Source organism: Camarhynchus parvulus, chromosome 11 (assembly GCF_901933205.1).
Source record: "Camarhynchus parvulus chromosome 11, STF_HiC, whole genome shotgun sequence".
Lineage (NCBI taxonomy): Eukaryota > Metazoa > Chordata > Aves > Passeriformes > Thraupidae > Camarhynchus > Camarhynchus parvulus.
Window position 1 is genome coordinate 9,431,659 of NC_044581.1, and position 24,444 is coordinate 9,456,102.

At 41.2% G+C, this 24,444-nt stretch overlaps 1 protein-coding gene across 2 annotated transcripts in view; it reads right to left on the bottom strand.

The window, feature by feature from the left end:
* Positions 1-23,793, bottom strand: part of SLC6A2 (solute carrier family 6 member 2) — a 55,269-nt gene extending 31,476 nt beyond the window's left edge. For both annotated transcript variants that reach the window (XM_030956251.1, XM_030956250.1), the window contains exons 1-2: positions 23,414-23,793; positions 2,452-2,583 (exon numbers count right to left, since the gene is read on the bottom strand). In XM_030956251.1, the coding sequence (XP_030812111.1) occupies positions 2,452-2,583; positions 23,414-23,723 (442 nt within the window). In that variant the 5' untranslated portion in view covers positions 23,724-23,793. The remainder of the gene's footprint in view (positions 1-2,451; positions 2,584-23,413) is intronic.
* Positions 23,794-24,444: the final 651 nt, after the last annotated feature.

Below are 24,444 nucleotides of genomic sequence, written 5' to 3' on the forward strand. Positions count from 1 at the left end.
TTACTCTTTGCTCTGCAGGAGGCTTTTAATCTGTAAACCAGTTTGCTCCTCCCTAACAATGGGGAAATAATTGTGAAAGTAAAGATGAAACAGTATTTTCAAATCCTTGGTGCTTAAATGAATCTAGTACTTGAACCTAGTGATACACCATGATCAATAGAATGGAGAGGAGGCAGGAATTCCCAAAAAGAATAATTCTTAAGGTGAATGTTAAACGCTAACTATGGATAATATATTAAATATTAAAATTAGATGATTCTTGTTTAAAAAAGTGTTTCTGAAATTCCTCCAGTCCAGGAGGACAAGAGATGTTTAATATCAAGACTAAAAAATACTGGATCAAATGTGTTTTAAATAGCTCTTCTCTGTGATCTTAAGAATGTTCAGGAATGAATTTGCTTTTATGTTTCTAGATTTTCTTAAAAGTAATGCTGTACACCCACAGTCTAAAATAGACTCTGGAAAAAAATGCAGAGATGAAAACAGACTGTGTTACAAAGGTTACAGGGTATATTTGTAATTGCATGTGCTATGATAGCATCTCATTAGAAGTAGAGTGCTTAGAGTTCATAGCAATAATATTCATAGCTAAAATTAGAACTATAGTGCTGTTCATTTAGAGAAGCTGTTATGAATTTGTGGAGACTGTGTACTTTTCCTTTGAGTGAGAGATTTGAGTTGTCCCAGAAACAACTCCAAAGCACTAGCAGTAAAGTGTGTTTGCATGTTATCAGAGGTTTTAGTCAAAACTTTAAAAGTACTGAGTTTATACTGAGGTGTAAATGTCTCAATGCTTATTACTTTTTGAGAATCAAATAACTTATGCTATTCTATATTCTTGTAATAAGAGACTTAAAAATCAACAGTAATGTATGTTTAGTCCACCTTGAAAATGTCAACTTAAAAACACAGCTGGAATGTCAACAAGAATATACATGAAGTAAGTTCTATTTTCCTTTCTCATAATCTTTTTCAATCCTGAAGTCAACACAGAATACCTCTGAGCACAGTGGTATTTAGCTCAAATGCTTTGCGATCCTGAAGGTCTAATTTTTGCATTTAGGTTTTCAAAATCCTCATTCTCATCCAAAAGTATATTAATAATACCCACAGGAATTTTTAATGAGCGAGGGTATTCAGGTTCCTGGGTGCTGGGATGAATTTTATCTCCCATGACAGGATTATAGAAGGGCTAGGTAAATCTATAGGAACTAATTTTAAAATTTTGAGGCACATTATTTTATTATTTTTTGTTACATTGCTGATTTTGCTGTGAGTTTTGGGTTTGACTGGTAGGAGAAACCCCCTCTACTTTTCTTATTGTGTGGCACTAGACTGCTTGAAGAGGAAAGCTGTATTTTGAGAAAGAAGACTAACATTTACTCAGTGTAACCTATATCCAAGCAGCAGATCCATCAAGTTTGGATTGCTATTGTTAAGCTCCTCAGCTTTTGTCAGTCCCAGGATGAACATGATCTGAATTTTAAGGTTCTAAGGTCAGCTGAGCTTGTCTGGTTTAATTTCAGATATGTCTGTGTTGAAAAGGCTTTTGCATAAGATTTTAGATACAGTCTGTTATACATACAAAGGAACTTACATTTTTTGCTGGCAAGCAATGCTTAAAAATTCTTGAGGTTCCTTAACAAATACTCCTTTCATGTACAGAACACATGTGGCTTCTTTCACACATTGATAATTTCCTGATCAAAACCAAACACCCTGAAGCACCTAACCTAATTTTCCTTGCAGAATGATGCTGTGCACAAACAACACTCCACAGCCTTTTATTCAGTGATGCTGGAGAGTTAATCCTAGTGGTAAACACTCAATAGTAATAATGTTCAGATTTTAATAAGTGTTTTTCATTGCTAAATCTGAAAGACACTTTACAAAGACTATCAGAATCATTGCTCCCACTTCACAAACAGGAAAACTGAGGTACAGAGATACCACAGAAAACTCCTGTGCTGTTGTAAGTCTGGTGGCCAAACCCACAGTCTTCACAACTCCATTTTACTGTTGTAGCCACTGGGGTATGTTGGCTCCTGCACAGAAAGCTCCATGCCCTGAGTGGAGAAGTCAATGGGGAAGACAGGACTGAACTAACCTGGATGGGATTTGGTATTTCCAACATTTGGATTGGCAAATCCCCTCCTCCACCCAGAGATTCCCAGTTCCTCCCAGCCCCCAGTATACAGGGGAAAGGGAGGGCAGGGCTGAGCTGCTCCTGCTCATTGCCCTCTCTTACACTCAGCCAGCAATCACCCTGAAGATGATTTCTGTGGCTTTTCCCATTTTGTGCTTCACCTTTGATAACGCAAAGACTTCAAGGGTTGGGGGAAGGTCACCAAATAACTCTTGTCTGTGAAAGATGAGAGATCCTTAGGTTGTTTGTGATCACACCTGTGTGGCACCCTCAGGTGCTGCTCAGGGCAGCAGAGGAACACTCACCTTTGAAAACTGGACAGATTTTCCAGACAGTGGCAGCCCCTTCTCTGTTATATTGTCCCAGTGCTAATTCCATATAGAACAGGGGCATTCCAGCAATGATTAAGAAGAGGATGTAGGGAATAAGAAAAGCACCTGAAAAGACAGTAAAGAGACATTGTAGTCTTTGGATTGGTTGCATTTTTCTTTCTCTCTTGCTTACTTTTACTAGCTAAAAGATGAAACCACTGCTTATGGGAAATAAAAGGAAATATCAGGAAGGAAGGACACATGTATTCTTATCCCTTTTCTGCTTTTTTAAAGGTCTCAGAGACAGAATCCCTGAAAGAAGCTATAGGCTGTTAACTCCTATTTTCCCTTAATGTTTCCCCTCTGTTTTTTTGGCTTTAAAGACCAAAAAAATGTTCCCTGAAAAGTAATCCCTAACTGAAGAAGAAAAAAAAAATACTGAACACACTTGCATAGCTGAAAGGGAAAGGGACTATGAAACATTTTTTTAGGTTTTATTTTTAGTGTAGTATTTTCAGAAGGGAGCACAGATCCAGCAACAGAAAAATGTGAAATCCTGTAAGTGCAGCTTAAACCACTGTGTGAAGTTTCTGCAGGAACCTCTGGCTTGAAAATTAATTACTTCTGGCTAACTATATAGAATTTGGACTTCCATGGCATATTTTGGATTTTGCTATAATAAATTTCCTTATTGTTATGAAATGAGTTAGACAACACATCCCTCTCCAACCTGGAGATGTTCATGGCCATTGCTGTGGAGGATGTGGAGGCTCCTGCTGGCCCCAGTACACCATCTTGATACTGCAGCAGGACAGTGCTGGGGCTGCTGGCACCTCCCTGGAGCACTTCACAAGGCTGAGCATTGTCCTGTGAGTCTGTACTGTCACTGAGAATCTGTCACCATTGGGAAAACCCTGGTGTGTGAGCTGCTGTAGCATAAAAACTATTACCAGCTGAAATACCAAAGGTTCACCAAATGCAGAAACTACCTGAAAATTCCTTAGCTATTTCATATGATCCAGATCACAGAGAGATTGCCCCAGTGCATGGTTACATGTGATACTATAAAGCAATTACAGCTGGTGTCATGTTTAATAACTGTGGGCTCTGACTGGTCTCTGCATTGTGGTACAAGCAAAGGGTAGCTTTTATTACGTTGCACAGCTTGCTTGGTCAAGAAAAGTTCAATTAATATTAAACTTGCCTGTATGAAAAACATTATTGGATTGCTTTAATAACTAGAGAGCTGACAGAGTAATTACATACACTGAATAACTGACTAATGTCCTTAGGAGTTACCTGTGAAAAGGAAACTCGATTGTGAATATCATGGTTCAGTTTTTCAGCAAAAGGAAAAACAGCAGTAGCTTGACTATTTCTCCTAATAGCAAGTAGTACAAACTTTTGCAAACCTTTAAAATCTGTTGTATTGGTTTAGTAATTTAAAAACTTCCTTTGTAAAAGGAAGTAAATTTGCATTGCTCCTAAATTTATACACTTACAGGAGGTAAAAATCTGGTAGCTTGACTGTAGCTTTTTAAAACATGCCAGTAAGCAGAATGAATTAAGTGTTTTAAAAGTATCTTTGAAACTACTGTTATGCTTTTAAAAGTCTGAATAGTTGTTCTTTTACCTTTTGAGCTTGCCTTTCACAGATATTACTGGTGCAAGCTGCCTTGCCTGCTTGCTCAGAAAGGGAATTTTGACTATATACTGGAGAACAGAATGGAAAAACAAACTGCTCTCTTAGTCATACCACCAATCTACTTCTGAAAGTAACATGCTGTAACGTAATGGTAAGGACAATGTATTCAGCATTCAGTCATAAGTTTAGTCATTTGAAAGTTGAAACCTTGCAATGAAACAGACAAAGTATATCAACAGAAAGAAAGAATAGCTTAAACCTTTGAGAATGCATATAAAAATTGAAATATATTGGTTGTATCACTTTGGGGGCAAGAATCTTCTTCATGAGGGAGTGTAATGTAAATGCAGCTTGCATTTCCATAAGCTACTACAGTATCAGTGATACATGGTTTTGTTAATATTTTAGTGTTGTTTATAATCTGTTTTCTATGATTGCCATGTTGAACTGTTGTACGTTTGAATACTGTGCAAAAAAAAATATTTGTATTCATCAGATGCTTAATACCCTGCAGTTCTGAGCTCAGTTCAATGTTGAAACATACTCAGCAAAATCAGTCTGGGATACTACATATTGCTTTCACTATATCTAGTATCTGGAAAAATTATTTTAGGTGGTGTTGCTGTCAGATTTCCTGCAAGTGAGCTTTTGAAGTGCCATACTTGTCTTGCTTTGATCATATCACAGTGTGTGGAGCTGACTCACAAACCTGGCTCGTATTTGGGAGGTATGGAGTTTGCAGGGAGTGATGTTTGATTAATATCATGAGACTGTGGAAAACATGATGCCTATTCAGAGAAATTTGTATTTGAGAAGATTAATCTGGAGATGTGTAGTGGACATACGTGTTAAATGCCAGTTTAAAATACTCAGTTCTTAAAAGTATGACTAATCCCAAGATGAACTGTGAGGTGTACTGCACTTAGGCATACTTGCTCAAGTGTCATCTGTTTGGCTGCGAGTCATTCCAGGCTTTAGTTATAGGAGGTTTCTTTCTTTTTTTTCTTCCCCCGCCCGGCCCCCGCAAGGGATTAATAAGGTGTGGTGTAATTTTCATCAAAGAGCAGTTACACAGTATGGCAGGGCTTCGTAGCTGGGTTACTTTTCAGGTGCTAAGTGATTGAAGTAATTTGAAATTGAGATAAATACCAAAGTAAGGGTGCTTAGTCATATTAGTTTGACTTAATGTTTTGGAGTCTTCTGGAAACTTCTTGTTTAGCAGCTTCTGGTTAGGTAAAAAAATAACAAAAAGTCAAGTATTTTTGTAAGCATCTTTATATTTGCTTTTATTTTCCTTGTCAATATCCAGAATCAATTTTCATGGTGTTCGCTCAACCCTTTCTGGGATCACAGCCCCTTCGAAGAAAAATAAATGATGGTCAAAATACAATTCAAATTTCCCCATGAAATAGATATGGAATAGAATGGTCTGCAAATTCTTGTAAACAGAAATAGATATAGAATAGAATGGTCTGCAAATGCTTGTGAACAGCCTGTGTGAGAGCTGACCAGTGTCACTCTGGGCCTGCACAGGGGCTCTGTCTTAGGGCTGTTTAAGGGCAGTGTCCCATGAACAAGAGGTGCTGTTTGGAAGAATTTTACAGTCCTGTTTGTGTGAACATCCTGTGGGCCAGAGGCAAGGCAGTCCTGGTGGGCCTGTTGCTCTAGATGCAGTGGTGTGGATTGAAGCCCCGGCCCAGCCCCCTCTGCAGGAGCAGTTGCTGTTAATGCCTGCCCTGTCTGGAGGCCAGAGCGTGTTAGGAAGGGTGGCACCATGTGTCCCTCCTGCCCCTGCCACCAGCCACAGAAACTGCAGGGCTTTAACTGCATGAATCCAGTGTCACATTTGGACAGGCCAGACAGCTGAGCTCTTAGGAAGCAGAGCTTGGCTAACACTTCCTTCAAGCCTGCCAAGACCTCCCTACCTCGGCGAGCTGTGCGATCGCGGCCTTGGCAGGAACGCGCCGATCGCACTCGAGGGCATTCCACTCCCCTCGATGGGAGCACACAGCTGCATCCCAAAGGCTGCACTGGTTTCAGCAATCCCTAACGGCTCCTAATTTCCTTCTGCAGCTAAAAAGCTGAAGTCATTGACATCTGTAGTACAGCTCTGGTGCAAGAGCCATACCTGACTCTCTACTGAGTCACTTGCAGCTTGCAAGACACAGGTTGGCCTCAGACTGTTGTGAACTGCTGCATCTGTCCTGACAGATTTCACAAGATCCATACATGTCCCTTTAAGGCATCAGTGCAACTATGGGGTTAAGACAACCTGTGTCTTATGCAAAACTAGGTTAGGTCAAACCCTCCGCTTCTACAACCACCATCTATGTGAAACTTTAAGTGGAACCTTAGAAAGATTTTTTTTTAAACTATTGCATTTAATTAATGAAGGACAAAATACAAGACAGATTTTGCATTCCTGTATTCAGTGCTAAAGCCACTTCTTAAATTTGGTATACCAGAATCCACACAGAGTGTTTCCTGTCTTCATAAGCATTCCCAGCATCCGAAGGGGTGGGAAGCAAAAGCTCTAAATATTCTTCTCAGTCCTACCAGGAGGTCTCATCTCACTTTTAAATCCCAGAAGGGAAGAAGCATTAATTTACTAATGGCTGAAATAAGATAATTTAAACAGCTGTGGTTATCCTAAAAGGATTTTTGATGCACATACAAGAAGTAGGCCAGGACAGGGGTAGTTGAAATAATTTTGAACTCTTTGTGCTTGTTAGCCTTCTGTATTTGTTACCATGGTTATTTCTAGTCAAAATGTTATACTGGCAGGGGTGTCTGCTAAAACAACAAACTCTGAGCAAATATGGCAGTATATTTTCCAGTAGGATTGTTTCCAGTATTTGTGCAGGAAAAGTCTAAAAGCAGAGATCTCCCAACTGTGCTGAACTGAAATACAAGCTAGTATCTCTATTAACATTGATCAACACTTTTTTTTAAATTCAGAATAAATAGTACTCCAAACAATATCAACAAATAGTTGATAGAACATAGCACATTTGCTTGGACAACAAGGAAAATGGGTAGAAACTCTGATCTGTGCAGACACTTGTGAATGAAAAACAAAGTCACTGATGCAGATTTCTTGACATCTAAATTGTACAAGATCACCGTGGGTAGAAATGGTAATTGGAAAAGCAGGTGTTTCTAGTACATGGATGTTATCTGGCCCCTCAGCAGACCACCAAGGCCACCAAGCTTGCGCAGCCTCCAAGGGCACCTCTGAAGGAGGGGGCTGGATCCTGCTGCTGACAACTGGGAAGAAGGGGTGGAACACTGAGACCTTACTGGCCTGGGATTAAAAGCAATGAGGGTCTGTGTGGTACAGCACAGAAATGTCAGAGCTACAAAAGAGCATGAGGGAACTTCAGGTCAAAGACAAGATGATGATAAGAGCAGCTGTGTGATGATGTTGACAGCAGCTAGCAAGATATTCTAGTTGTAAAAAAGAATGTTTTCTGCAAAACAGATTGCATGATATACTATAAAAACTTCAGCAGCACTTTACACATGTAAAATTCTCCAAGTATACAAGAAAACCTTCCAAGTATGCAACGTTTTTTAATGGAAAGTATTTCTGAATCATAAAACCAGCAGATCTATACCATGGTGAGTGGCATGTTTCTCTTGAAGCCTTTACATTTAGCTACTCCCTCTGAGAAATTTTTGCTAGATTTGAGCTTATTTATATTACTACTCTCAATTTGGGCTCCGAGCCTTCAATTTTTTCAGAATTACAATTTTAACAGCATTCCTTTCACTCAAAAGAAAGTGAAAACAAATAGTTTCCAGAAATGGTTCAGCGCTGTTGGCTGAGGCCAACTGAAGCATTTTTTGTCTTGAGCTGTTAACCTGCTACTGCCTTAAAATCACTTGAAGCAACTTGAAGTGCAGTGTATTTAGAAGGTGGTCACTGATCAGTAACTGAAGGGGTTACCTAGGCCCTCCCCACGCAAATCCAATCATCCTTTTGCCTTTTGTTACAAGAGTCATGAGCTGAAGAAACCCATTAGTAGCTATTTTGAACAAATTAATGAGAGCTAAATATATCCAGCCACTCAGAGCAGCATGATTCATTCATAAATAACAGGCAAGTCATTGGCCAAGGTCCTATTTACATAAATTAATGAAATGTTCACATTTACAACAATGTGTAGTTTAAAGATAATTGCAGGCACATACAAGAACAGAATTCTGGCCTGTGTTTTTTGGTAGGAAATTAAGGAATAAAACAAGAGACATGGTGGGTATGAGAGAATATAAATCAGGTTGATCGAAGAGGGACAGTGTGGCAGTGGGAGCTCTGGAGATTTGCAGGGGCTTCCTGCTGCTGACCTTCACAACACTCACTGTGGCTGGCTTAGGAAAAGAGCAATTCCCATCATTTGCCATGAGTGTGACCACAGAAAGTCCAAAGATCTGCTTCATGGGTTACAGTGATAGCTTTTAACATTGTGTCTCTATAGCAGAGGTACTATTGGGGTTGGATCTTTTGTTTCTAGATCAAAGCAATAAGATGAGTTTTAGTTCGGTAAGTAAATACTTGGAGTTTGTAACAATATGAAAGCCTAGCTACTAACCTTCCTGCCCAAATCCACCATCTTGATTTTGTGCCTTTTTCTCTTTTAACTATCTAGCTGGCTTAAACAAGAAATGAGAGAGTAAGTGAGCTGGACTGTGGAGCCAGCTTGTAGATTGTTCTGTTATTTATGCCATCCCTGTTGCTAATGCTCAATAGAACAAGGGTTGTAGGAGTGGTAGTATCCTTTTCTGTACAGATAACACCATTGGGACCAAAACCAGAAGGTCCTAGTCAGGGGAGATGTGTACTACTGGACTACCGGGTCAGCATGCAGATGCCTCCCTGAAGACACAGCTGCTTCACAGCAGACATGACTGCAAGCTTAAGAGAGAAAAAATTAAGAGGGGAAAATACTATTCTTGCATTTAATTAATAGGAACGTTCTATTAGTGCTTTTTTCTCCAACCTTGCAGCTATTAGGGGTGACACAAGGATATAGTCACCTGCAATTGCACATCAACAAAACCACCCAGGTGAGATGTAGGCTGTACTTCAGATGTACAAGAGCAAGGTGCCTGTCAAAATGTACTCTGATTTATTGGTGGCAGAACATCCACGGATAAAAATACTTTTGAATTAAGATATCAGAAGGTATCTTCTGTGAGCTTGTGGATCAAGATAAGCAGATTTTCCTAGATTCCAGCACAAGATCTATAACAGCATAACCTCATGTGATAAGTTTTCCTTGAACTGTTAAGTACTGACAAGATATTTTCTGTGATATGTGGAGCATCATCATGTACACAAAAGGAAATACTACTTCATCAGCTTAACTGTCTCTTAAATATAGAGAGAGTTGGTGCCAGGGAGATTTTGGCAACTACAGTTCTACTTTGGTTCAGATATAGACTGTTAGTCATAGTTTTCTCATCTTCTCAGAGATCTTGTGTGTTCATTTGTGTTGGGTTTTCTTTTCCTCAGTCAGCTGTAAACTAAAATGAATGTTTTCAAAATTCATGGATTAATCTGAATTTGATGCCAGAATGGCTTGTGAGATACTTTGATCTAACTTGTCTAGCATAGACCAGAAAAACCTACATACCTGATTGGAAGATACTAGACAGATCCTTTGCTATTTGGTTGTTTTGTTTTGGAGGGTTTTTTGGTCTTGTGTTGTTTTGTTTTGGGGCTTTTTATTTTGTTTGTGTTTTGGTTTTGAATCAAGTGTTGTGCTTCTTTTTATAATCTATAGAGATGGAGTGAACAAAACTAATTAATAACAGTGGAATAGTGATATCTGCTTTTCTATCTGAAATTTCCACCCTGCAGGTACTTTTTGGTGTTGGCAGGTTGAAGGGCTGTGCAGTCAATTTTGGTACCTACATTAAGTTGTGATACCTGCTGTGCTTTTCATGTGTCAGGAAGGCCAAGTTTATATCCCTGAAATGTTTTTCCACCTTAATAAAAAAGAGCCTGGGATGAGTCCTCTGAAGTTGAGCCCCTCATTTAGGCAGTATTAGTTGGTCCTTGCTTTGTATTCTCTCTAACACTCTCAGGATTGCCCCTGTGTGAAATGTGCTTTGTGCTGTGCATGTAGCAGGGCAGTTCCTGGTTTTCAGCAATCTGGGATGGAGGGTGTTGCTCTTAAAGGCTGCTTTTCTTTTGCACGTTGTCAAAATAAAAACCAGCCAGCAGCCTCCAAGTTAAGCACCCTCTGGGGAGGATGCAGTACCCATTTTAGGCAGCATGAGATTCATAACTGTGCCAGGGTAAAACAAAGTGCCCAAGACATCTTAAATCAGCTGCAGACAAGTGCCAAGCAGCTTTCAAGAAGATTAATGTACAAACCAATAGGAGGAAAATGCCTTGACATTCTGCTAAAGAAGAATCAAGCACAACAATCTGTGATACTCTTAAAAACTTGGCTTACACCATTTAGTGTTTAATCCAGTTCTAAGTTGTGACTTCAATGTTTGGGCTCAAAGACTAAAGCAAAACACTCATTTTCCTTCCAGTCTTCATTAGAGTTTTATTTTTATTGGTGTTACACTTTCTGTACTATCTTAATCCTTACAAACTCTTGCCTAACAGAATCCCCTAAATTATTCCTCTCAGTAAAGGGTTATTTCTATTATGGAAGTGTGAGACAGTCAACATTCCTATCTCTAAGAATTCTAGTAAATCTAAGTTTTACTCTCAGTCATTAGAAATGAAACCTGCAGGATGAATGTTCTTTCTGACTCCCCTAAAGGGCGCAGAGTAGCTGTACTGTAAATTACATATACTGCAGGTTTAAACAGGGATTTACAGCAGAAGCAAAAAGTTACATACACTATAAAGCCATTCTCCATGTTTTCTTAAAACCCACTATGTGCAGTTTTCTGATATTTCTTAGATATGCTTTCTAAATTACAATGTACAGATATCAGACATATTTGAAATGAATAGTAGGTTATCTAGTCATAAAGAATATTTTCTTATAGAAGACAAGTGCTGCACCATTTTAATTCATTTGTAAACTTTAATGGCTGTGTGTGGTGCTGTTAACAATGATATTGGCAAATTTACCATTACAGTCATGGCTACCGTTTGCATAATTGCCTAGAAAAATTGAAATTGCACTCTTATCAAAGATTATGGTTACTGTTGGATTGTGCTGATATTTTGGAAGGCCTGGGCAATGGTAATTTCCAAGTGGGTGTAGATTCTTTACTTTTTACCTTTCTGTTAGCACTGAACACAGGAATTTCACAAAAACTGTCACCAAGTTTTTCACAGAAAACTTTTCCTTTTGGGAAAAATCAGTATTTGGCACAGGGTAGTGCTGGTAATATTCTGTGTGCCAGCCATTAGGTGGGGTCTGAGAATTTGGGCATTGTGAGCACAAAGTGAAATGTCTCCTTATCATCCCCCCTGCAGCAGGAGGACTGTAAGAACTACTTCTCTCGACATCAATTTGCTTGAAGGGGTGAACTGAGTCTCATTTAGACTACTCAGCTTCTTCTGTGGAAATTAAGAAGACAAAAGTTTTTCTTTAAGTTTGCAACTTGAGCCTTATGTTTGTTCTTAGTGGACTGTTTTCCAAATAGGCTTCAAGCAATGTAATTTTCCCCTCAGTCCAAGCTGTCCAGTACATGCTTTGTCACTGCCATTCTGCACAGGGACTCCTAGCTTGATGTGCCATGGAAGAATGTGAAAATTACCCCAGGGCCCATCATAGCTCCCTGCCAAGATGAAGCAGAGGCCTATTAACAGTTTGAAGCAAAATCCTTCTTGTTTCATCACAGTGCAAATTTTTGCCTGGGCAGATTGCAGGGCAGTTTTGTTCACTGATTACTCAGACCTTATGATAAATCATTGTGGCTGAGTCTGGTATTTTCAACTTGTCACACAGCGATTTTTTATTTTTGTATTTCTAAACCACTTTAAACACATAATACATCATGACTGTAAAATGGTATTTAGTAAGAAACATATAGGTGGTCTTGAAGATCTCAAAATCTCATAATGTAGGGTCAAACACAGTGTTTTTGTCATCAGCTTTTGTATGAGTCAATGAAGGATTAACTGGCTGTTTAGGAAGACCCTGGTAGCTGGTTTCTGGCTATTTCTGTTAGGGTAAATTCAAGACAGTAACTTATGCCAGAGAGGAACTGTATTCTTATAGCCACCAATTTCAAAAGTTCAAAAACCATGAAGTAGGTCCCAGAATACTTTAAAATGCATGATCTTCTACTACAATCCTTTTATTTGCCTGCCTGCTTTTAGTTTTGAATTTACTTTGTACTTCCCCAGCTTTTCTTTTCAGCTTTGAAAGCTAGAAAGAGATTCTCGCCTTAATCATCTGTCCCTATAAAACTGTGAGAGTAAAAGGCACTTCTTAAAATAGAACTTTTTTTATTTCTTGAGCCCAGCATAGGAGAATGCTGAGGTCATAGTCTAACTCTCACAGAGTAAATCTATTTTGTGTAATAATCACCATCATCTATGTAATCCTGACAGTTTGCTTTTTAGGTAAAGTACTGAGCTGTTGTACTGAGTGAATATCAGTTACTACTTGGCGGAAGTTTTGTGTATCAGTTTAGTCTGAATAGTTTTTTATTACTTTACTGTTTTTTCTTCTCACATAATTCTTAGTCTAGAAATTCTGTCTACTTAGGAGTCCTTAAGAGAGACGTCTGTTATTTGGGTTTAAATCCTGGCTCTGGTGACGTCAATGGAAAAAAATCACCCATTGACTTCAGCTGGGTCAGGATTCCTCCCATGTGGTTTAGAATCTATTGATTTTAACTAAGGCTGTACAGCCATACATACATGAGAAACAAACAGCAGAAAAGAAGCAAATGATCAAACTCTTCCCCAAAACAAAGTCCTGGACTGTCTTTGATCTCATCAACACCTGTCTCATAATCTCATTTACATATCTGAATTTCTCGTCTGAAAGGAGACAAAGCACTGCACAGCACAAACTATTCATAAGTTTTGTGGTAAACTGTAGAACTAAGCTGCCTTGTACAGCTCTGATCTCCCCTTAGTTTGAGGGCAGGAGCTTGGGAGGTTTCTTCAAGCATCAGTCTTACTGCACATCAGTAGGCAACACAGCCCTGCATGCAGATGAAGAGTCAAGCCACTTCTGAGAGTGGCTTCTGAGCTGCAACTCAATGTTTTGGTAACATTTGGCCTTGAACTCTCTAATATCATAGTAAGTACAATATACTTAATTGTGAAATTACTGTGTTGTGAAATAAGGATTCCTCTGCCAAGAAGGAAAGATGCTGAGACCTCCTGATGTGGGTTACATTAACATTGAAGAAGAAAAAAGAAATCTTTTCAATTTTATCCATGAAAGTCTGTGTGGAGCTTGGTTTTTTCCCCAAAGGCGAATCTTTTGAGGGCATTTGGAGCACCTTCTAAATTTAGGATTTGAGAAATTGTTTCCTCCTGTATCAATCCCTGGGGAGAAGAGGCTGTATCTCTGTTTTATTGTTGCACTCTCTTTAAAATAGGTGTGTTCAGAGCTAACCTCTTGTTGTCAACAGATTGTGTCCTTGTTGTCATTGTGGCCATGCTGACAAGTGAGGTCAGTGAATTAGGCACCACTAAAAGCTGCCACTCCTATAATATCCTAATAAATAAAATAAAGTGAGAAATCCAAGAACAGTCTGCTAATAATATTTTTTATTACTGGACAGCTCAGTATTTAAAAGTAATGAGCCACCATGAAAGAGATTTTTTTTTTCCTATAAGTGTTGTGACATCAATTATCAGGTGGGGATCTCCCCAGACCTGTGAGGATCTACTGCTCCACCTTGTGGTCTGAAAAACGCTTCCCGTTACTCTGCAGAGAGTCCTGTGCCAGAAAAAGTCCAGCCTCTTCCTCTTCATTTAACTGGAATTTGACTGGAATCAGTATCCTACTTTCCCTTAAGATATGGATCGTAAGGGCAAGTGACGTGCTGTCACCTTTGGCATATTTCAGGATAGACATTGCAAGAGGTCTTTCATTACAGAAGAGAAAAATAGAAATTAAAATATCAATGAAGAGAAGAGTGCTGTGCACACATGCCCACATAGGTCAGGAGGTGCAGAATAAATTAAAAATAGCTGGCAGAAACCAAGATGCACAAGACTCAGATGTTTTTTTCAGTACATCCACTGGGCCCAAGGAAACAGCGGTTTGGATGGTCAATGAGGCAGTTGCAGAGGGTTCATTCTTCCATGCTGCTGTTGGGCCAGAAAATCACCTCATTCCCACAGTGCTGCAGGCTTCAGTAAAGAGGGATGCTGTGCAATTGCCCAGCCACAATCCTTCCCCTACATCAATGCCACAAAAGCTGTTTCTCAGACTAGCGAGAGCACTGCAGCAAGATAGGACACCCAGGGCTTGCAAATCATGTGATAACTTTCTGCAGCTCTGAAATAAAGACTGCAAAGGAATAATATTCCTCTGCTGTGGAAATCACAATTCCTGTGTTACTTCAGTGGGGTGGGATCAAACCAGCACTACTCTTCTGAGGCTGCGTCTGTTCTAGGGAAGCAGCTTATAACAAAGCATTCTAAGAAAGACTTCATGTCTGTGTGGTCTAACACCACCTGTCTGGGAGGGTTGGATCCTGTTTTGGACACCTAGCATATATTCTCAGACAATTAGAATAGCCAAACTCTAGCAATCAGTTAATACCTACATTAAGAACACAGCTTCTGCAATCACTTGTGCTTTTGGAAGTGAGTGGTTGTGTTCATAAAGCCTTAAGGAGTGGGAGCACTGGAAAAATTACCATCTTCTATAAAAAGACTTATTGTATAATAAGGGCAGCTTGTCTTACTACATACCAGCAGTCAGAATGTTTGTCATAAAAAAACATTTATGGACTGGCAACAGACAACTGCCTGCCCAATCCTGCCTGAATTTTGCTTAGTAATGTGTTATCACAGATTTCTGCTCACTGGAAAGTTGGTAGTGTGCCTTAGATGAATATGAGTGTAGAGAAGGATGTGGCTTACACAGCCAGACTTCCCTGCTGACAGTTTGTGCTTCTGAATGGTAAACCCTGGTCCCCAAAATGCTGCTCTGTGCTGTCACCTTTGTCATGCTTCAGGAAAGATTGCAAAACTTGTTTGAATAGAGAATAGGGGAAAGGAGGAGTGAAAATAAAACAAAGGATAGTTTTCATAAGTAGTTTAGAGGTTCTTTCCTATGGTTTTGGTGAAGAATATGTCACCAGGCAAGGAAATCAACTGTTTGCCTTCCATGCCTCTCACCTCCTTTTCCCCTCTTTATGGATTAATGGTTTCAAAAGCTCTGTGACTAAAATTAAGTATGTGGAATCAATATAGAAATTAAGATGCTGAATTACACTGCAGTTACCCAGGATTTCCATGAGAACAGGAATTACTCAACAGTACTGGGGATCTAGGCACTTTTGGTGCTGATTTCCTCAAGGGCTCAGATATCCATCTGTAGGAAACCAAGTTCTGAATGTCAATAAAGCCTTGCATTTGAACCTATTCTGACTTGGCACCAGTATGTAAGATCTGCACAATTAGGATGGAACCTTTCCATCAAAGTTTCAAGACTTAATAGGGAGGTAGGGAGAAGGAAAGCAGATGATTGAGGAGTTGTAGTTGGAGGAGGCAAGCACAGGTTGTCCAGACATGGGTAATGGGCTGCTAGCATGAATTCTTTGTCCCCAAAAGCCTTGAGGAAGGAAAACTCAAGGTTTATAACCAATGTGATATTCCTGGATTCCTTACATGTTCTTAATTGAAAATGGAATGTGACAGTGGATTTTTCCTTAATATAATTTATTTCAACGTTATTGATTATGGTAACAGGAACAACAATAATAATGATTTTTTTCTTGTTGCCACATTTCAAGTCAAGAAGTTGAGAGTCAGATTCAAGATAGATTCGGGGGTGTTGGACAATCCTTAAGGTCTCTTCCAACCCAAATAATTCTATGATTCTATATGTACAAAGAAAATGGAAAGTACTAAGAGTGAGGTAGTAGTGAAAGATCCAGAACTGTTTTACAAAGATGCATCATTTAAATTTGTCTCTTGACTTCTACATTATAATACTTCATATAACTGTATCTCCAAATGTAGAATTATTTGGTTACAGTTTACTATTTTGTAATAATCTTGAGAGCAGTCAGGCAAAACAGTGTCTAAAAACTACATGTAATAACTGCAATGTATGTAAATGCTATGGAGTTTACAGAGCAGACTAATATCAGAGAACTATACTACAGTTCTTAAATATTTAATCAATTGGTTAAACTGGGACAAAGGCTTTACAGCTTTTGCTGTAAAGGGAGTTGCTGGTGTCCTTACCATCAGACATAGCAAAAATGAAGACATGGGCTATTTGATGTTGCTCCTCCTCAGTTCTCAAAATTCTTTAAACCACTCATTTCTATTTTAACACACAGCAAGACGTTCAGTAATTTATGGACTGATTTTAATCCATCATTCCCCTCATAGCATATCTGAACTCTCACTAAAGATGTATGTTCCTCTTGATCTTATGTGTAAGTAGTTGTATTAACATTCTGTTTCATATTCTCAGCATGGGGAAGAAGTATCTGTCTGGAAATAACATATTTAGACTGCTGGAGCTGTATTCATATATTCACTGAACTGACAGACAGGTTTGTGGTATTTTGCCTAAAAATGAAAGTGAAATTCTGCCCCCAAACCATGTCTCAGTCTCTTTAGAGATATTTTGGTTTCTTCAGTAAAGAAGGGTTGTTGGCTGCTACACTCCTAAGCTGGCCTTTCTCTTTTCCATTAGTCCCAAAGCTTAGGACGATGTGAGTGAGAAAGCAGACACATGAAGCTCAGGTCCTTGCTATTTCAGCTTGAGTGAGTACCCAAACTCAGGTCTCCATGTCAAACTGTAAGAAAGTCCTGTATTTGTTTCAGTAGGAGTAAATATCAGCTTTGATAGCTCCCTAATGTGACTTGCAGACTTTACTTGTGCAGAAATGGTTTATGAGGGATATTTCAGTACTTCTGTTCCTTGGCAGAATTGAGAAGAACGTACAGGGGGGGAGGCATGAGGTGGAAAGATCTTAAGCAGGGATTTTAAATTTTTAAAAACAGAACTAAGTTCAGTTCTTGAAGTCTTTTCTGCCTCTTAGTTTAGAATAAAGTACTCCAAGTGGTAATCAAAATGTGCATCCACTGTACTTGGAAAGATGTATCTTTGCTTTTGTCAGCTGGTCCACACCAGTTCTTTTATTGTCAGTAAAGCTGGAAAATCAGTTTTTGTAATTGATTGGATCACCTTTTAGATCAGTTCTCAATACTTGCCCTGAATCAGCCACAGGATGGTCCTAAATGTGTAACATCGAGCTAAACATTATGGATCTCGTCTAGAACCTTTCTATGCTAGTGTATCTCTAGACCTTTGTAAGTTTGTCGAGCTAGGAGTTGCTAGAATTGTTCAGGGACAAATACCATCTCTGCACAGGCAGGTATTTAGCTGAGAGTCTATATAGTGTGCCATTTATACACTATTGCATGGTATCATACCTCAGAGTCGGAAACAAGTAGTTTACAATTGATGAACGATTTGGGTGAGATATTCAGTCCTTCCCTCTCAGCTATTCTTAACACTTCATGTGTAGTAGGTTTATGATGCAGTAGCTTATAACCATGCAGAAATTCCTGTTCTGAAGATTTATTTTGTGGAGCCAACAAGACATGCAGAGCAGAACAGGGAATTTCAGAGAAGCAGCTGGCAACTGGCATGTGAGCTCCAGTGCTGAAGAGCCTGGGTGAATCCATGCCCTGCATGCACCAGGTGGTAAGTGGCTGATCAAGGAAGGGAAAGAGAAGAGATGGAGTGGGAAAGGGAAGAGAGCGTCTGAGCTGGACACTGACTCTGGATCTGGGAAAGGAGGTACTGCACCCCACACAGCTGAGCATTGTCCCTAATGTCACACTATGGCTGAGAACCCAGAGCTCATGGTGAAGAGATCAGCCTAACAGTTTAACCTATCTGAGGTCAGTGGTTTGATGTGCTAATGGGAATTGAAAACCCCTTTTTTAGGAAACCAAAATCACTAGATTTGCATCTGAGCTTTGATTGACTGATGAGTCAAACTCTTGGCGTAGGCTTTGCAGCGAGATTACTTCAAAGTTGATTTATTATTATCATCATCAATGCTATTTTGAAGTATAAACTCTGATATTGTAAGGCAAAGGTCATCCACCTTTGAACTGCAAAGTGCCAGGTTATATTGCTCCCCAAAATAGTGATTAAATTTGTTGGCAGACACTTTGCAAACCCGAGGAGGCAGAGTGCAGTAGAAAGACAAGGGGGTGCTGTCAGCAGCAGAGTTTGCTCTCAGTGCAGTGTGTGGTGGCCAGGCTCCCAGCTCTGTGGGAGGTGACAGCTCCACCTTTGTGTGTCCTCCTCAACGTGTGACAACTCTGGGCTCCTGAATTTGTGCTGGGCCTGTTCAGGGATATTTGGGTGTGGTTTTTGCTGTCTTTGGTACCTGTGTTGTGGATTGCTTAGTTCTGCATTACAGCTGATGGAACTATGAGTAGGACAGGGAGAGTTAGGATAAATTGTAAGATACTTCTGAAGTGTATTGATTGCAAAAAACCAATTTCTTCTGGAAATACCGTGGTCTAAAAACACTTTAAAATAATGCTGCAAGGGAGGTTTAAAGTGTGCATTATGATGGCTAGAGTAATGTTAAAATATTTATCTGCCGCTATTCTTAAATTCATTAAAAACTTAATCTGATTCTTATGATACAGTAAGTCTCCAGTGACTAATCCCACAATTACATGCTTCCTAATGAGTAGTCGGAACATGACTGACCTTGCAAATACTTTGGCTCACAAAAGAAGTACTTTATGTTGGTAAATTCCTTTTCCCCAAATTTCAGTGGGAAATATTAATTCTGCCTATGACTATGCGGGAACAGGAAACAAAAATGAGCGTTAATACTGAAAACGTCTTGCACAAAAACTACAATAGCTTGTTAACTAAGACTGAGCATCATCCTCCCCCACTGTGAGCACATCAGTTAATCATAGTAGGCATTACTCAACTTCATTTGGCATCAGTAAAATTTCAGATGTAATCCAAATATCAAGATAAATCTTTCACTAATTTGATGAGAGTATAATTTTATTAGTAGTCTTCTTTAATTCACCATAGCCTCTTGTAGAGCTGGGAAGCAATTAAAATGTTGGTGGTGTTATAAAGAATTCTTTGGACTACATTGATGTTGACCACCTACAGAGAGAGTTAAACAGCTAGGGAATCTTTTCCTTAAAAATAATTTTTTAAAAAAGTGCTCTTGCCAGAAAGGTTATAACAAGGATACAGCCCTTGTAAGATTAGCCAGTAGAAATGACCATAGCTGATGATTTCTCCAGTGACAAGCCCTGCTGCTTTGCAACTCTGACAAATGCACTGCACAAAAAGTATTCCATCTGCTGCAAGCAGGGCTTTTCCTCTGTGCTGCAAGCAGCAGTTAAATACGTGTAAGTTGTGGTCTTTTGTTCAGTGGGACTGACAAGGTGATGTTTGAGAATTCCCTCTTTTGGAGTGTTGCCGTATCTACTTAGTGGGAGCTTGCAGATTTTCCCCATCTGTTCAGAGTCTACCCTATCACCTGATAAATACTTTAGAGCACACAGTGGACATATCCTGCTTCCAAGAAGTCAGTGAGGGCAATAACTCTTCCAGTCTGTTCATACTAAACTGTCCTGTAAGCTTTCTGTGGCACATTTCATTACAATACATTCACTGGATCTGTCTGCCCTTGTAAGGCAGGCAAGTCCTATGAAAGTAGGTAACTGATATAGAAAAATAAATGCTCTAGATTTTTAGATCTTACTAAAGACTGGGGATTTTTTAATAGCAGAAGAATGATTCCAAAAATTACAGTTGTTTACAGAAGGGTTACATTCTGCCATCTATCTTTGTGCAGAAGTCCCATTGGGGTCTCTCAGCAGGCTACTCCCAAAACACAGATGTTTCTGGCTATTCATTCAGTGTCTTAGGTCTGCTGGATGCTTCTTACTCTCCAGCTTTTTGTTACTGGGAGCTTGTTAAAATATAAATGTTTCTTTTTGTTACCACCACCAGTGCTGTCTCCGAAGTTACCTAACAAAAAAAAGTCTGTATAGCTGCCACTGGGTGGTGTATGCCTTGTGTTAAGTAAAACTCACTAAAGTAAACTATCAGAGTTTTGTAGAAGTGGAACTTCCAGATCTAACTCAAAAGCCTCCATGTCTGTTTTTTTTTTTTTTCTAGAAAATTTCCCTGGAGTTTACCAAAGAAAGAAACTCCAGGACTAGGCTAATAAAAGAAGGGGGTGTATATACATCCATGTCCTTGTAAAATTCAACTTTGAATGGGGGAATACAGTGTGTGTTTATATTTTCCTTCTCAGTTCTTGTAAGTTTCCATGCTTTCTTGACAGCCACTTACTTTTATAAGCATGCAAAGGCCCTTAGTGTGTCTGCAGGCACAGACATATCAGTAATCATAGTTAGCTTTAGGGCATAGTCCATATGCCAACCACCTAACTTTTTTTTTTAATGAAAAGGAAGATGCCATTTTCTACCAGTTCCACATCCTTGATGCTGTTGTTCAAATTCTAAGAACATTTGTAGAACCTTTGTGGTGTAGCTTTTGGTAGGATAGCAGAATTTCTTTTTGTTAGGTGGCACAAGATGTGGTGAGCCAGGACTTAGGGCATTGTAACCTGCTTGTGCTTCTGTTTCACTGAGTATTTTGTATCAATAGGCTGATAATGTGTTCATAACTCACAGGTTTGACTGTCCAAAGTCAGCTCTAGTGAAGTCACTGAGTTTGAGTAATTGCTGAGGCTTTCAGAATAAAGAGAAACTGCAGGAGGAAGAGGAAAGGAAACCTTTTACCTTCCGCTGCTTTACTTTATGCATACTGTCCAATTCAAGTTTAATCTGTTCTGTTGGTTTCTTCTTTACCTAGCAGTTCCTTATAAATATCAAAAGGCAAACTGTAATCCTAGTATGAATATCCTGTAATTTTTTATAGGTTAAGTCTAGTCAAGTATAAAAACAACTTCTGATTTCATCCCTTTAATTTGCTCAGCAGTCCAGAAAAACTACTAAAATAGTGAAATTAAGTTTTCCCCATGTCTCTATCCACATACCAACTTTTGCATGGGGATACATAGCAATTATATGAAACTCATTGTGTTATCCTTTTGAGGCAGCAAAAGCTAAATTAGTGCTGGAAAGGTTCCCTCATGCAATAGCAGTGGGGGGCTGGGGGGAGATATTTAAGAATATCCATGATTTATGACTGGAAAGATCTCAACAAAATCCAGCAATATTCCACAGCTCTGCCTGTTGCCTTATGATTTTTGGTCTTGTAGGAAAATTTATGCATAAAGCAAACAAGTTCACAAGCGCAGTTAGAAAGGAAGGACTGACTTTGCTTGAAACTCAGTAAACTACTTGTAGAGCCTGAAACTCTTACAAGAGTTTCTACTGACCAAAACTGATATGTATATCCAATATAAGAGGCAATGGATGGAAAAATTTTAAGATACCAGAGTGTTTGGTCTCTATATCAGTAAACAGTTCTTGGCCATTCTATAGACTTTGGTAGCAAAGGCCCTCTCTACTTTTGATGATATGGAGGAATTATTGCAAACTTTTCACTGAAATGTACCTCTTGTAGCTGTTGGCTTTCTCTTCACTGCCATTTGGAAGTATTTGAATCAGAAGATGCTAATGAAGATCCAGTTTTTTCTAGCTGAACTGACATAAGATAATACATGGTGGCTAAACAAAACACAAGAGTTGCAGACTGTTACCTTCTGTGCCTGAGCTGGCAGTGAATTATGAAGGAAGCAGGTTAGGAAATTAAGTGACCCAAATTACAATAGAAAAGAGTTCAGGTACTCTGGGTGTCACCTTGTGCAATGTGAGATAGGAGAATAATCTCTTTTCCTGAAAACTGCCAGATGATGTGGAGATGTGGCAGCAGTGCATCTGTCCTGAGTGGTATGAATGCTGCCCCACCTGCACCTGACCCAGTATTGTGCTGCTGTAGTGTGAATGGCTAGGACTATTTTTGGACATAACGAAATAAGGATGGAGGTTATTTTTCAGTACTAACTACTTTCTTCAGTCTGTCTGGGTGGTGAGCAGAGAGATTTTCTGACTCCTCTCAGAAGATTTGGAGCTACCAAACTCGACTGAGCATTTCATTACCATCAATATCCTATTAAGTTCCAAGGACAGGTATAATTCCATGTTATTTGTTAGGGATTTTCCCATTCATCCTGCATTCTTATTTTCACAGGAAGCAATTATTTTATGCTACAAGTGTGACCTATTAGCATTTATCACCAGGCAACCACACTATCACTATATCCATACATGAAGATCTTTCAGAATGTGCTTTCTCTCTGTCAGTTCTATCTGTGTGGCTCACCGTTCACACACAGTTCTCCATCTGCCAGGCAGGGTCTGTTCTTTCTGTGTGTGATTTGAGAGCACCCCAGGCACCTGCCCGGCTTGCAGATGGTGTTACTCCATCACAGTCTGGAGTCATCACTGACAGCACAGTGTACTTAGGGAGATGAAAGAGGATGATGGAGTTAAGGTCTTACTGAAGACACGCCAGACAATCTTAGCCAACTATAGTTACTGTGTGTAATTTTTTGTTTCTGTCATTGCCAAACTGTGCAGGAGGTGAGGTTTTGTTTGTAACAAGTCTCCTACCTGCTTTGGAGGAGGGGAGAGCCCCCACACTGCAGAACCGAGGGCAGAAATCACAATCCTACATTAAAATTGCCCCCACGAAACCTATCAGTGGTCTGGCGCTAGCTCTTCTAGATGCTGTTTTTCTGCTGGAGTGTTTTTGGTTTGGCCTTTCCCCCCCCTCCTCTCGGTGCTATTTTTTGCGAACGAAAAAAAAAAGTGTTAAGCAGCTTGGAGTGGCAGCAGAAGGCAAATACGCCCGTACTGAAAAACTAAGTTAAACTTCGAGGAGTGTGCGAGCAATCGTTGCCGGGAAGGGGCTGCGCGGTGCCCTGGGGGCCGCGGCGGGTCCGCGCTGCCCGGGAGGAGCGGGGAGCGCTGGGGAGCGCGGCGGTGCCGCCGCTCCTCCCGCGGCCACCGGGCACCGCACCGCGGGGTGAGCCCCGGCTCCGGCTTCCCGCAGAAACTCCGCCAACAGGAGCGGGATGCCGCTCTCGGGGCTGTGGGGCCGGGGAAAAAGACCTCGCAAGCGCTTCTCTTACCCCCTCCATTTTTGTAGCAGAGGTATGGAAATCGCCAGACGTTGGCCAGGTCCACGGCGAAGCCGATGACGGAGAGGAGGAAGTCGATCTTCTTGCCCCAGGTCTCCCTGTCCTGGGTGCCGTAGCGCGGCGCGGGGGCGGCGGGCAGGAGGCTGCTGCTGGTGTACTGCACCCCGTTGTGCTCCTTCACCAGCAGCAGCTCCACGTCCTTCTTGGGCGGCGGCGGCGGCCCCGCGCGGTCCGGCAAGGGGGCCACCACCGACACTTTGCGCTCGGGCTGGACCTGTTTGTTCATCCTCGCCTTAAACATCCAGAGAGAGCGAGCTGAGGAGGGGGCGCGCAGATAACGGAAGTGCGCTTCCCGCTGGAGCCGACTCCGCGCTCAGCCCGGCGGTGTCAGCGCGGCGGGAGCGAGGCACGGCCGTAATAAGAGCCATGCAAATGAGGCGGGAGAGGGGGGACCGCGGCGCCCGCGCCCGCCGGGGCGCCCCCGGGGAGCGGGGCTGCCCGCGCCTCCTGGGGCCGCTGCCCAGCTCCGACCCGAGCCCCGCGCCGTCCCTGGTGCCCCGCGCTGCTCAGAGCCCCGCACCGCCCGCAGCCCCCGCAGTGCCCCTGGTGCCCCGCACCGCTCCGAGCCCGCGCCGCCCCTGTGCCTCGTACTGCCCGGAGCTCCGCGCTGCTCCGAGCCCCGCACCGCCCCTCTGCCTTGTACTGCCCGGAGCCCCGCACTGCTCCGAGCCCCGCACTGCCCCTGATGCCCCGCACCGCCTCTGGTGCCCCGCACTGCCCGGAGCTCCGCACTGCTCCGAGCCCCGCACCGCCCCTGGTTCCCCGCCGAGTTGCTCAGGTCGGCTCCGTCCTGCCGCAGACTACGGCGCGCTCGGAGCAGCTGCTTCCCTCCGGGCAAAACGCGCATCCCTAGTCCAGGCAGCTGAAATTGCCCTTAGCAGGCAACAGGTAGAGCCTGCTTGGATTGCCCACTTCCCTTCTTTCTCGGCTGGTCTCCCCTGTCCGCTAGTGTGGCTTTAGTT